The sequence below is a fragment of the Haliotis rufescens genome, unplaced genomic scaffold, assembly GCF_023055435.1.
Source record: "Haliotis rufescens isolate VD_foot unplaced genomic scaffold, xgHalRufe1.0.p SCAF_6, whole genome shotgun sequence".
NCBI classification, from domain to species: Eukaryota; Metazoa; Mollusca; class Gastropoda; order Lepetellida; family Haliotidae; genus Haliotis; species Haliotis rufescens.
The window spans coordinates 37759700-37774945 of record NW_025964334.1 but is presented as its reverse complement, the minus strand read 5'-3'; the positions used below and the strand labels follow the sequence as shown (position 1 = coordinate 37774945).

The 15246-nt window shown below is 43.2% G+C and overlaps 1 protein-coding gene across 1 annotated transcript; it reads right to left on the bottom strand.

Annotated features, from left to right (window-relative positions):
- Positions 1-3241: 3241 nt before the first annotated feature.
- LOC125374836 (indoleamine 2,3-dioxygenase 1-like) lies at positions 3242-13623 on the bottom strand. Its single transcript, XM_048386508.1, has 6 exons — positions 13519-13623; positions 6765-6860; positions 6207-6323; positions 5360-5478; positions 3841-3855; positions 3242-3446 (listed from the first exon to the last, which is right to left on the bottom strand). The coding sequence occupies exons 1-6, from the start codon at positions 13585-13587 to the stop codon at positions 3242-3244; spliced, it is 621 nt and encodes a 206-aa protein (XP_048242465.1). The 5' UTR covers positions 13588-13623.
- Positions 13624-15246: the final 1623 nt, after the last annotated feature.

Genomic DNA, 15246 nt, shown 5'->3' with positions numbered 1-15246 from the left:
GGTTATAATGAAGGCTTGGTTATAACGAACACTTGGATGTAACTTAGCTATTACAAATACAATTTTAGTCCCCGTTTCACAAAGAGACCTGAGCGCTAGGATATTCATGTTCGAAGTAAAATAAGCGGTAATTTATATTAGAAGTATTCGATTATTTGTTTCGCAGTAGTACTGAAAGACACTCCGTGGGAATTCCGGGTTAGAATAGGTCCCAAGTACCAATGTGGGAATTCTGGATACGAATAGGTCGCCAGAAACCCATTGGAATTCCTGGTTAGAATAGGTCCCCAGTATCAATGTACACTCTCACACTGGTACTAGCACCTATTCTCACCTGGAATTCTAACGGGGTGCTGGGGACCTATTCTAACCCGGAAATCTTATATTGGTACCCGGAATTCCTACGGGGTGCTGGCGACATATTCGTACTTAGAATTCCAACACTGGTATTGGAAATTCCAGGTTAGAATAGGCCCCCAGCACCAAAATAAGATTTCCGGGCTTGAATAGGTCTTCAGCACCCAGTGGGAAATCCGAGTTAGGAAAAGGTCCCCGGCAACCTATGATGGTCATAAGTGGCGACCAGGTGGATGAGGCTGGTTCATGGCATGTCCTTCTACCCCGACGACGTAGATGCTTGTAGACAATACCAATCACTGGATGGTCTGGTCCAGAGTGTGGCGTTCAACAACAAAAAAAGTAAAGAAAACTATTTTGTTGTGAAAGGTTGTACAGCACGGCAATCTGGACACCATAGGTCCGAATGACTAACATGAAGTCCGGGTCTTTACACTGATCTCGCTGGTAGTGTGTCATCCGTTCCGGCGTGAATCGTTACCAACCATTGATTCACTAGTCCCTGTTCGATTAATCGTGACATCTTAAGTTTGGCGAAGTTGGTTGCTCAAAGGATAACATGACACGCCCTCGCATAAGTGACAAAGTAACCGAGGTGGCGTAAATCAATACGCTACAGACATGCATGTCGGCACAAGCAGTGTACGTTACTGTGCAAACGAACCTACTTGGTAGCTGACAACGAACAAGATTGATACAAAGTGACTGAAGAGACTGTAAATGCTTCTAAGCCTCAGTCGGCTGAAACTGAAACTGCCCCGATATACAGAAAATATATATTCTATACTCACACGCAAAAGAAATGCAAGTCGAGTATGCAGTATACATGTTATTTATTTTCAACAGTAAAGACAAGAAATACTAATAGGGCAAGATTGACAAAAATTTGACTGAAGACAGTCTCATGGTTTAAAAGGCAGATGACATAATTGTTTTTTTCAAATGTTAAGGGCTTACACAGTTTCGGGTCAATACCCAAAATGTCAGTCAATACCTGGTGTGACCACCATTAGCATTGATCACTGCCACACATCTCCTGTACATTGTGTGGATCAGACGATTTGTGAAGGCCCTAGGGATCCTCCTGCACACATCCAGAGCAGATGTGCGTAGTTCATCGGCAGTTGTAGGGACTGGGCGCATATTGTGCAGACGCCTTTGAACCTCATCCCATAAGTGTTCGATGGGGTTCAGATCAGGGCTGGGGGCTGGCCACGGTAGAACACGGATGTTGTGTTGTTGCAGAAAGGCCATGGTAGCTCTGGCAACATGGGGACGAGCGTTGTCCTGCTGGAAAATGTGTTGTTGATGTTGTGCAAAAAATGGAACAACGTGGGGTCTGATCACTTGGTCGATATACCGCTGAGCAGGGACGCCGTGTCCCCGACCTTGACCAACATTCAGAAAGCACATGGGTCCAAGTCTCGCATTAAGTCCAATCCCTGCCCATATCATGACGCAAGGTCCACCCCATGGATCCCTTTCCACAAAGTTTCTGTCAGCGAAACGATCACCTCGACGCCGCCAAATTCTGACTCTTCCGTCTGCATGGGAGGCACAAAAGAGACTTTCATCAGAGAAGATGACACGCCTCCACTCACGATGACGCCAATTGTGATGCCCCTGTGCCCACTGAAGTCGTGCTTGTCGATGCCGTGGTTGGAGAACAGGACGACGTCGGATCACAGTGTTCCGGCTAATGTGTCGATTATGTGTTCCTATGGTCTTTCGAGCACTTTCACTTGCAGTTAGGAACGGATGTCGCTGGTGTTGACGGGTAATCTGCCGATCTTGTCGAGGTGTGGTGACCCTAGGACGACCGCTCCGAGGAAGGTCATCTGTGGTCTGTGTAGCATTGTATCGATGCAGGAGACAGTAAATTGTGGTTATGTTAACGTTGAAATGACGGGCAACATCTTGGACAGTTTCTCCAGCTTCCAAACGTCCGATAGCCTGGTTTCTCTGAATTTGAGTTAGGCGTGGCATTGTTGACCAAGGAGTGGTAGGTCCAAGAAACGGCCATAGTTTTATACCCACTACAGTTCACGATTTCGCGAGAAATGGGTGCATGATACCCACATATTCATTGAAATGGTGCGTTTTGGCGATTCGTTTTTTATGTTGTGTTTTACTTTGGGGTTCCAAAATGCAACCAAAAATATTGAAAATACCATCAGGCTTCACTGCATGCTAAAAACTCGTATCAATTTATGGTTCCGTGTTTGTTACCTATTTGCTTAAAACCACTTGCGTTTCTTTTGCGTGTGAGTTTATAGACTATGCATTCTGTTAATGATCCCCGTGAGCTTACTCTGAGTCATTGAAGGGGACTGTACGTGGTCCAAACAAGCAGTAAACAATATTTTACGGGTGGAATACCCTTTAATATTTCCAGATTTATAATATTTCATAATTAAATACAAACTAAATATGATATTTGCGCAGTAAAATGTCCTTCGGAACGCAAGCAAAATAAAGGAAAAAAATGTATTAACATTATCGTGTCAATATAATTGCTTAACATTCAATATTCTTACTAATTCTTCATGTAGGCTGTCATAGTTTATTTCTATGAAGGGAACTGAACTATTTTTAACCAATCTGTTTCCAAATAATGTTGGAGTCTTCTATAAACTAATATTGCTATTTTGTTGTTATAACGTTACATTTATCAATATCCCTGTGTAAAACGTCGACCTGTAAATAATCGAGTCTGGACGAGACAAACCAGTGATTAATATTTTCGGAGTGTTGACCGGGGTACACGGCACACCATAAAAAATGTCACCGAATTTGACCACCCGATCAAACATCGTATTCTGTGGACCAATATATACTCGAAATCTATACGGGTGGAATGGATTAAAATTATGTATTAGCAGACCTACAAATCATCACTAAATAATAGTAAGACTGAAAGATTATGTTTGTAAGTCGGTATTATGGCTGAAGGAAGATAGAGTCGTGAGATTAGAGACTTGGTTGGTACCTTCATTGCTGCGCCAAAGTCCAGTTCCGCCATTGCCCCCACGGCGAAGAACCAGTCCCACTGGGACCTGCCAGGAATGGCAACAATAGCCGCCAGGTTCCTTTGTTGTATTAAACACAAATAAACAAATCGTTCACATAAAATATTAAACTGAAGCATTACGTCAACTCTTCACACAAAGTCTAACGGTTACAATATCTCTGAACGATATCACACTTATGTCTTGTACTTATTCTCGAAGTTTCGTTTCGAAACTCATTATTTTTCATGGCGAAAAAAAATATATTCCGATGGACTGGAATGCTTACATTGTACATGTGGTCCGGTGTCATAGTAAAATTTACTTTTAATATTGACGAGATGATTCTAACGATTCATAAACATTTATGGAGGGAGGATCGGACCACCGACCTTGCGTGCTACGGGCATACGCCTATCCACTACAACAAGGAGGCGATTGTTAAGATGTGTTGGTAAATGTTAAGGCTACTTACTCTACAGACGCAGGTCTGAAATAAAGGATAAACAATAATATGACATATATGTAGATGTAGGTTCACTATCGAATGTATCTCGTCAACAACTGTTCCCCCCAAAAGTTAGTTTAAAGTTAGCCATCGATCGTTGAGACCAATCCCGCTTTACCCCCAAAATGTGGCAACATTTTCGAACAACTCTTGGCGCGCGTTATTTTATCTTCATAGAAACCTTAAGAAAGTAGTTATAACAAAGGGCAGAAAGGTATACCCTTATAGGGGTTACGTGTTATTTTTGGTCTCCCGTTGGATACCGCTCACTGACTCAGCATGTAAGCCTTCAAATTGTTTTATTCATTGCAAACTGAAAGGCCATAGGCCCATAGTTCAACGTATGTACAAGGTATGGGTGTTTCTTCTAACTAACAATGCATGATGTATGTACAATGCAATATTTTGTAATAAAGTAATATTTGAAGTTGACATGAGTATGCAAAACAAATTAATATTTGGGTAAGTTATAAACCTCTTTGGAATATACTTGTTTCTTAATTGACGATAGAGTTTACACACAAGCATAACATGATGCTCGTTTTCTACAACATTAAGGTTACAAGATGTACAGATATTGTTAGACTTTTTAAATATACGTTTAAAGATCTTTAAATCATAATATTCTGCTCTGAACTGCGCTAGAGATACTCGATTTATTTATTGTAACAGATATTAGATATTCTTCGAGTATAAGTTGTTGTTTGAAGAGAGAATAGTGAGTGAGTGAATATGGTTTTACGCCGCTTTTAGCAATATTCCAGCAATATCACGACGGGGGACACCAGAAATGGGCTTCACACATTGTACCCATGTCGGGAATCGAACCCGGGTCTTTGGCGTGACGAGCGAACGCTTTAACCACTAGGCTACCCGACCGCCCCGAAGAGAGAATAGGTACATGTACATTTGTTATTTCTTAGTTTTTCTATCCACATTTGCTGAAAACAATCTTTAGCTCTTTGGAGTAATAATGACATAAACATCTTGACATTTCCAACACCCTGATCCATCCATGCGTATCCAAGGCCTAAACTGAAAAGGGTGATTTCGATATTTGTTGCCCAATTATTTTTATTGCGTGAGTGACTGGCATTTGGATCCAGATAGAACAGCATGTTATAGGCTTTTACTGGGTATCGCGTGGATGGAAGAGTCGTTAGTTTTAACCAATAATTTATACAGCGCTTAAGCGAAAATAAATATACAATGTATATGGGTAAGGCTTCTGGAGATGTACCCGTATTTGTTTGTTTGTTGTTTAACGCCGCACTCAGCAATATTCCAGCTCTATGACGGCGGTCTATAAATAATTGAGTCTGGACCAGACAATCCAGTGATTGACATCAAGAGCATCGATCCACGCAATTGGGATACGACATGCATCACCACCCGATCATGATAGCTCAGACTTGATGGCTCAGACTTGATAGCTCAGACTTGATAGGCCTCTGTCAGGCAACTATCTAATAATGTCAGCAGGTACCTGTTCGGATCTTTGAAGACAGCGTTGCTGAGGATCACGTCAGCGTACGTGATAACAGGCGCCATGCCATACTTCTCATACATGGCGTACAGCGGTACAGCGAGAGGTGGAGGAAGAACCTGAGGCGGAGAAAAGGAACCTAAGATAGTTCTCAAAATGTCACAAACGCAGGGTGAATATCACTGAAAGACTCCTGGATCACACATACCCCTGCATCACACATACCCCTGCATCACACATACCTCTGGATCTTACACATCCCTCTGTATCACACATGCCTCTGTATCATACATACCCCTGGATCACACATACTCCTGGATCACACATACTCCTGGATCCCACATACCCCTGCATCACACATACCCCTGGATCACACATACTCCTGGATCACACATACCCCTGCATCACACATACCCCTGGATCACACCTGCCTCTGTATCATACATACCTCTGTATCACACATAGTCCTGAATCACACATATTCCTGGATCACACATACCCCGGAATCACACATACCTCTGGATCACACATACCCCGGAATCACACATACCCCTGGATCACACATAATCCTGAATCACACATACCCCTGGATCATACATACTCCTGGATCAGATATACCCCTGTATCATACATACCCCTGGATCAGATATACTCCTGGATCAGATATATTCCTGGATCACACATACCCCTGGATCACACATACCTTGAATTGCACAGAATGGGATTATATGGAACAACGTTTACATCTTCAGAATCCATCGGTTTGTTATCATTACATGCAGCTAAATGGTAAACGTCCCCTTTCCCCTTTGTTGATTCTCATCACACAAGTGACGGCGTTATTCACCCTGGGCACATCGGTGGAGTCCATCCAGAGATAGCCAGATGTGATGAACACCAGCTGCATATGGGCCAACTTGACCTCCTTTTCTCCGGACAGACAGCTCACGTCTAACACAGGAAGCTGAAAGGGGAATACCTCCTCCCATTCAGAAGACCAAACACACAATTCGTAGGGCCCAATGTTTATCGCGTATACTCGCGCCATGACAATACTCAGATTATAGCCTGTTTTTAAGATAAAGTCGTTTTTTATAAGTGAGTGAGATCATTGACAGTTGTTCTGATGAATAGCGAGAAAACTACGAATGTTTCTTAAGCGTCCGAAAACCCCAAACACGGGGATACTTTACATAGACTTAATATATAGAGAGTCGTAGAGCTAAGATCGCTTTGTGAAACGTGGGCCATCCAGTTTTAGTCATAACGTTGAACACAACTTATCCAAAACTCTCGCAAATGGAGGATGTGATTACAAGATATACCATCAGACAGAAAGAAACAATTTTAAGACTCCGTGTGTCAGTCTGGTTTTAAGTGACATTTTGATTTTGAGAATGCGTACCTTTGGAATTTCATCCCTCAAAGTCTTGGTTTCGATGCGCTTGACGAGACTGAGTGCCAACCTGGTCCAGGGGTCGAAGTAGGACGGGAGGCGTATCTAAAACACATTAATAACATCCTGACATATGTTGGCTTGCATCAGTATCAGGTCACTATCTGCTGGCGTGGAGGTGAACTGTTATTTAGTAATATAACTCAATGAATTGTACATGTTGGGTGTTCTGGAAAAATGTACTTTGGGTCTGAAAAAAAAGAGAAAAATAAATTCAAACTGTAAAACATATTTCCTCTCAAATCAAAATACCACATCCTCCCCTCCCCAGAGGGTATCCAATAGGGGTCAAGGTCGAGTCACGTTGACCTGGGATTATGTAAGAGACAGGATATTTGATCTGTCAGTGCTTCAAAAGACACATTATAATCGAGTCTGGGCCAGACAATCCAGTGATTGACATCATGATCCACGCAATTGGGATACGATTAAATGCTTCAATCAAGTCAGCGAGCCTGACCATCCGATCCCGTTAGTCGCCTCTTAGACAAGCATGGTCGCTTTTTAACAGCAATAATGGGATGCTGAAAACCTATTCTACCCCGGATCTGCTCGTCATTGACCAGGCTAATGTTGGTTTTATAGAGCAAGGTTAACATGGACACCCACTCAGACACAGTATCCGTACTCAGAACCACCCAGTCATTGTTTTACCCCGTAATGCCGACCGCCAAGTAGGGTAACGCTTTTTGGTATGACGCGGCCAGGGTATAGAACCAACGACCGTCTGCTCTCCGCGCAGACACTCTTTCCACCGCATGTACAGACGCAGTGACTTATAGGACCAGTGGATCGAACTACCTACTAGCTCCCCGGACAGACGCAGTGACTTACAGGACCAGTGGATTGAACTACCTACTAGCTCCCCGGACAGACGCAGTGACTTATAGGACCAGTGGATTGAACTACCTACTAGCTCCCCGGACAGACGCAGTGACTTACAGGACCAGTGGATCGAACTACCTACTAGCTCCCCGGACAGACGCAGTGACTTATAGGACCAGTGGATCGAACTACCTACTAGCTCCCCGGACAGACGCAGTGACTTACAGGACCAGTGGATCGAACTACCTACTAGCTCCCCGGGCAGACGCAGTGACTTATAGGACCAGTGGATCGAACTACCTACTAGCTCCCCGGACAGACGCAGTGACTTACAGGACCAGTGGATCGAACTACCTACTAGCTCCCTGGACAGACACAGTGACTTACAGGACCAGTGGATCGAACTACCTACTAGCTCCCCGGACAGACGCAATGACTTACAGGACCAGTGGATCGAACTACCTACTATCTCCCCGGACAGACGCAGTGACTTACAGGACCAGTGGATCGAACTACCTACTAGCTCCCCGGGCAGACGCAGTGACTTATAGGACCAGTGGATCGAACTACCTACTAGCTCCCCGGGCAGACGCAGTGACTTACAGGACCAGTGGATCGAACTACCTACTAGCTCCCCGGGCAGACGCAGTGACTTATAGGACCAGTGGATTGAACTACCTACTAGCTCCCCGGACAGACGCAGTGACTTACAGGACCAGTGGATCGAACTACCTACTAGCTCCCCGGGCAGACGCAGTGACTTATAGGACCAGTGGATTGAACTACCTACTAGCTCCCCGGACAGACGCAATGACTTACAGGACCAGTGGATCGAACTACCTACCTTAGCTCCCCGGGCAGACGCAGTATCCACTACACCACAAGTCTGTCGACAAGTATTTTACGTGATGTGCTATGTGTTGCTCTTCATAGGTGAGGTGAGGTCAAATGGGGTTTAACGTCGCGTCCAAGATTATTGCACTTATATAGCGACGTGCATGTACGTGTGTGTGTTTCTGTGGTTGCTTGTACTAGTCCGATTTATAGCACTAGCGCACTGAGATACAATGCCGCAGTTTAACATGAATACCCCACTCAGACACAGTATACTGACTCCGAGCCGACCAGTCCTTGTTTTAGCCCCTTAATGCCGAGCGCCAGACAGGGTAACAACAAGTAGCATCTTTTAACGTCTTTTGGTATAACGCGGCCGGGGATCGAACCCCGGACCTTCCGCTCTCCGGGGGACGCTCTACCACTAGACCACGGAGGCGGTCTGTTCTTCATAACAGTACGCTGGGTACGTGTACGTTTGATCGCAATGCTTACAATTCATGTTATTAGATCCCATACCAACAGTAGAAATAGAAATTTGTAATACGGTCGGAACGTCCTATAAAACCAGGAAAGAATAGCTGTATCAATATTAAAATGCCTCAAACGAAGTGCACTCGATTGTGCGCTGTTTTGCTGGGTTTTTTTTTAATACCATTTAAGTTTATTATCAATAGTCGCGAATACACACGGATCCTCCCATCTCTCCTTTGAAGAAAGAAACTGAATTTCCCGAAGACATCCATAACACCTGTTGTTTAGTCAACATAGGAGTCTGCGGAAGACACCGTGTAGAATGGCAGCCCTTTCATCCTGAAGAGAACGCCTCCGTGGTCTAGTGGTAGAGTGTCCACCCGGAGAGCGGAAGGTCGGGGGTTCGATACCCGGCAGCGTCATACCAAAAGACGTTAAAAGATGGTACTTGTTGTTGTCACCCTGTCTGGCGCTCGGCATGAAGGGGCTAAAACAAGCACTTGTCGTCTCGGAGTCAGTATACTTTGTCTGCGTGGGGTATTCATGTTAAACTGCGGCATTGTATCTCAGTGGGCTAGCACTATAAATCGACATCAGTCCGGACTAGTACAAACAGCCACACAAACACATACGCATGCATGCACGTCGCTATATAAGTGCAATGATCTTGGACGCGACGTTAAACCCAATTTCACCTCACCTCACCTGCCACAGCAGACCCAAAGTTGTTCGAGGCGGGCATCAATGCCCTAGGAATTATATTTGAGCAATCATTGATACGTTTCATATCCACCTGTACACCTGCTGCTCGGCCTGTGGCAACATATTGCAGTCAAACAAAACGATCGCTTTAGATTTGTTCTTCCTCCGCTATGTTCGTCCCTCGGCGTCACAGTTTCACGACCCATTCGTGACCAACTCGTCCCATTTCGGGACAGGCTTGTTGTAGATTACGGAAACGTGCGAGTGGTGACGAATGTTTCAAGACCCAAACAATCGATTCACGTCGGTTACGGTATCATGTGGTGCAACTCGGCGGTAAGCACGTGATTTCATGGTTTGCAGTTGTTGCAGTCAATTAACGTTAGTGATGGAAACAAAGTTGCAACTTTAACAACAGAAAACGCCCCACATCCGCCAATAACCAACGACTCGTAACATTCCGCCAATAACCAACGACTCGTAACATTCCGCCAATAACCAACGACTCGTAACATTCCGCCAATAACCAACGACTCGTAACATTCCGCCAATAACCAACGACTCGTAACATTCCGCCAATAACCAACGACACGTAACATCAGGTATGTTTACACGTGTTACCCGTTCACTCATATACGCTTAACAAAAGGACATATTCTTAAACGGCTTTAGCAAAATGGGGGAGATGCACTTTATTTACTTATTAAATTTTATTTTTGTCTGTTTGTTTCTTTAACGCCGCACTCAGCACTATTCCAACTATATGGCGGCGGTCTGTAAATAATCGAGTGTGGACCAGACAAACCAGTGATTGTTATCATGAGCATCGATCCACGCAATTGGGATCGATGACATGCATCAACCAAGTCAGGGAGCCTGACCACCCGATCCCGTTAGTCGCCTCTTACGACAAGCATAGTCGCCTTTTACGGCAGGCATGGGTTGAGAGATGCACTTTAAACATCCATTCTCACCCGTAACGTGCAAGGTGCATCTGTAGAGGTATCTCATTCCTACTAACGAATGTTTCATCGCCTGTAAACTATAATTCTCTTCTAGACTGGTTCCAGGATGTTTTTGGGTAATATAGAAGTGGATGGAGGTCTAACACGTTTACCACTTTGTTGAAACCTACGAGCACGGATATGGTGCTGACAAACCTAGAAACATGATGATAAGGACAAACAGGATTTGAACTTACGATCATCTGGACCGCCTCAAGAACGCAACTCTACACAGCGAATTGTCGCTTATTACAGGACTGGGCCATCCTGTCCCCGGGCAGTAGTGCGGCCATGACAGTTGACAGCTCGCTATTCATCAACACTTCACGGGTTTTGTATATGTTACAGTTAAACGTATAAAAAGATATTATGTATAATACCTGAAATTTCCAGGTACACGTATTATGTTAGTATATACGGTAATAACAGACAGTCTGTTACCCACCACCTTGCTGGCAAATTGTCCCGTTTGGCATGACGTGTTGCAGCCAATAACTCACCGTAACGGAACAAATTAGTATTGATTATCAAGCAAGGACTTGCTAGCAGAGATATATGTCACTTTATTTAGATATGGGCCTCGTGCCTGTCGTGGGGCCACTCGTGTAAAAAAGGGTCGTGAACATCCGGCTTAGATCGGTCTTCCTGTCATAAGAGGCGACTAACGGTATCGGGTGGTCAGGTTCGTTTGATGCATGTGATCGTATCCTAATTTCGTAGATCGATGTCAATCATTGGATTGTCTGGTCCCGATTATTTACAGACCGGCGTCACATAGCTGGAATATTGCAAAGGGTGGTATTGAACAACAAACAAACAAACAAACGAAGTGATCTATATATAGGCATTTTAAAACTAATTCACAGACATATTTCAAACTAGGCGTCTCAATTGAATCACTGAAACCAGTGACGACACATAACACACGCACATTTAGTTCGTGACATTTAATGACATCGTTATACTAGGAGTATGTTGTATACATGTTGAAACTTTGTTGAATGGTATGGTGTGGTTTGAATGATATTACAAGAGGACATCGTTATACTCGGAGAATGTTGGATACATGTTGAATGTTTGTTGAATGTTATGATGTGGTTTGAATGATATTTCAAGGGGACATCGTTATACTCGGAAAATGTTGGATACATGTTGAATGTTTGTTGAATGGTATGATGTGGTTTGAATGATATTACAAGAGGACATCGTTATACTAGGAGTATGTTGTATACATGTTGAAACTTTGTTGAATGGTATGGTGTGGTTTGAATGATGTTACAAGAGGACATCGTTATACTCGGAGAATGTTGGATACATGTTGAATGTTTGTTGAATGTTATGATGTGGTTTGAATGATATTTCAAGGGGACATCGTTATACTCGGAAAATGTTGGATACATGTTGAATGTTTGTTGAATGGTATGATGTGGTTTGAATGATATTACAAGAGGACATCGTTATACTAGGAGTATGTTGTATACATGTTGAAACTTTGTTGAATGGTATGGTGTGGTTTGAATGATGTTACAAGAGGACATCGTTATACTCGGAGAATGTTGGATACATGTTGAATGTTTGTTGAATGGTATGATGTGGTTTGAATGATATTACAAGAGGACATCGTTATACTAGGAGTATGTTGTATACATGTTGAAACTTTGTTGAATGGTATGGTGTGGTTTGAATGATGTTACAAGAGGACATCGTTATACTCGGAGAATGTTGGATACATGTTGAATGTTTGTTGAATGGTATGATGTGGTTTGAATGATATTTCAAGAGGACATCGTTATACTCGGAAAATGTTGGATACATGTTGAATGTTTGTTGAATGGTATGATGTGGTTTGAATGATATTACAAGAGGACGTCGTTATACTAGGAGTATGTTGTATACATGTTGAAACTTTGTAGAATGGTATGGTGTGGTTTGAATGATGTTACAAGAGGACATCGTTATACTCGGAGAATGTTGGATACATGTTGAATGTTTGTTGAATGTTATGATGTGGTTTGAATGATATTACAAGAGGACATCGTTATACTCGGAGAATGTTGGATACATGTTGAATGTTTGTTGAATGGTATGATGTGGTTTGAATGATATTACAAGAGGACATCGTTATACTCGGAGAATGTTGTATAGACGTTGAATATTTGTTGAATAGTATTATATCGTTTAAGTGATATCGGTCAATGCTGTCTTTGTTGAATAAATGTATTAAGAAGGGCTTTCCGTATTCACACAGACAAATATTATATCATAAATACATGGTGCTGCTTTTTACCAGCCCGTTTTAGCAGGGTGCCATTTTAACCTGATTCCTTTTAGACCCAGCAAAAGTATTCCTCTGCGAGTTGTCTGCTAGCTGACCTTGTACGGGGATGGATACACATGTCCAAACCGGTTTCTCGTACACTCACAAACACACACACACACACACACACACACACACACACACACACACACACACACACACACACGCCGCGTAGAAAATGATGACCGGTCCCCAATCGCCTACAGCATCCCAACCCCACGTACCTGATCCCCACCCCACCCCCAAGTGCACAAAGTCACGCCGAAGACCCGGGTTCGAATCACGACATGGGTACAATGTTTGTAGCCCATTTCTGGTGTCCCCCGCCGTGATATTACTGGAATATTGCTAAAAGCGGCGTAAAACCAAACTCACTCACACTCACCCAAGTGCACATCTTGCACTCCGCCTAGCCAGCACCCTACGCGTCCCGCCCCTGGACAGAGAAAGCTGTCAGTAGTCACAACTTTACTGGAGGCCACTGGCCTGAACTAGATAACAAACTTTGCTTTGGTAGGTGTATAGAAATAGTCAGTAGTTTACTTACCAGGGGTTCGTCAAGTAGAAATCCTGTTTTCATCGATATTTCGTAGTCTGTCAAAATCAAACGCGACATTGTCGTTTCCCTGCTCAGTTTTTGTCAACACGGATTCGAAATTACTTATACAGAATATGGGTCTAATGAGGGCATGATATGCCACAGGAACATGTATAAGTAATAGGCAAATTCAGTAATGTTATTCATCCTGCGCAATGACTAGAACAGACATTTTATTGCATATGACGTTACATGCATAAGAATTTGAATGACAGAGCAATTGGTCAACTCGAATAATGGTTAGAGTGTCATCAGCCGATTGGGTCATATGGGGAAGGCTCATGCCACTGATCGGCACATGTGCCAGTAAAAAGTGTCAGTGAGCTGACCCACATCACTATGTTATTGCTTATATCCCCTTTCAGCAACAGCTGTGTTGTGGCGAGACTGTCCTTTATCTGATAGAACCGGGGATCAGCAGACATAGACAGGCTTTTCCCAAAGCATTGACAACATTTTTTGGTCTTATTGTTGTACTTGTTCACATATATTATACTTATTCACATGTTACATTATTTGTCTAGTGCATACTAGGTAGAATATATCACCCTGTTCATTCATATAATAGTTTCGAAAGTGAATACCGTAAGAGGAGTTTGACCCAGAAAGTCTATACTGTGGGTACAGTACACTTTTCTGTTTCAGCATACATGTTCCAGTGTTTTTCTATTGAATTCAATAATGCGTTTTTATTCTAGGCCTAATGATGACAGTAAATCCCTTCTGTGAAGGTTGACATGTACAAATCTCCAACCTTCTAACCGATAAAGACGAGGACGGCTGTATAATTAATCTGAAAGCTGTAACAGAAGACACTTTCTTTACTTCCGGCTGGGAATGCATTTACATTATACAATCTCATCTTCAATTAGTTCCACCTATTATATCATCAAGCGTGCCAAATAAAACAGGTAAAGTAGCCATATAGATAGTAAAGATATATATCAGTGTGTTCTTGGGTTATAATGCCTTTTCTCTCATCAAATAATCTTATAAACCAACTGAGCAAACAAATCGCTTGAAGCTACTATATATAATATGATTCATATGATCAGTAGTTTGACCTTTGTGTATTTCTTTTTATAAATGTATGCCCGTCTTTTAAAAATGTAATGTGATGTGACTAATGATCAATCTTCAAACGACGCATGTTTGCGCGGATGTACAGTCAATTACTAATGTGTTGAGACACAATATTCAACCAACATTTCACCGCCTCCGTGGCCTAGTGGATAGAACGTCTGGCCGGAGAGCGGAAGGTCGGTGGTTCGATCGTCTGGCCGTGTCATACCAAAAGACAGTGTTACCCTGCCTGGCGCTCGGCATATAGGGGGAAAAACAGGGACTGGTCTGGTCGGGGTCAGTACACTGCGTCTGAGTGGTGTGTCGATGTTAAACTGTGGCATGATATCGCAGTGGGCAAGCGTCAAAACCCCGGACTAGTACAAGCAGCCACATCCACGTACATGCACGTCGCTAAATAATCTTCAACACGACGTTAAATCACATTTCGACCCCACACCCCTGCCGTCCCTTGTGGAATAGTGGGTATTTTACTGGCGCGGCTCTTTGACTATATAAGGGAGACTACTCTTCTCTGTTTAAACGTTTCTTCGTTTCAGGGGAGATGTTTGGATTTAGTTGATGTGAAAGACACAGTTCGATTCCAAGTAGAAT

Coding starts and splice junctions, on each gene's coding strand:
- LOC125374836 (XM_048386508.1), bottom strand. CDS start 13,587: ATGTCGCGTTTGATTTTGACAGACTACGAAATATCGATGAAAACAGGA. Junction 6,324..6,764: donor TGAGGGATGAAATTCCAAAG/GTACGCATTCTC, acceptor TTCCCCTTTCAG/CTTCCTGTGTTAGACGTGAG. Junction 5,479..6,206: donor ACTCCACCGATGTGCCCAGG/GTGAATAACGCC, acceptor TCTCCGCCTCAG/GTTCTTCCTCCACCTCTCGC.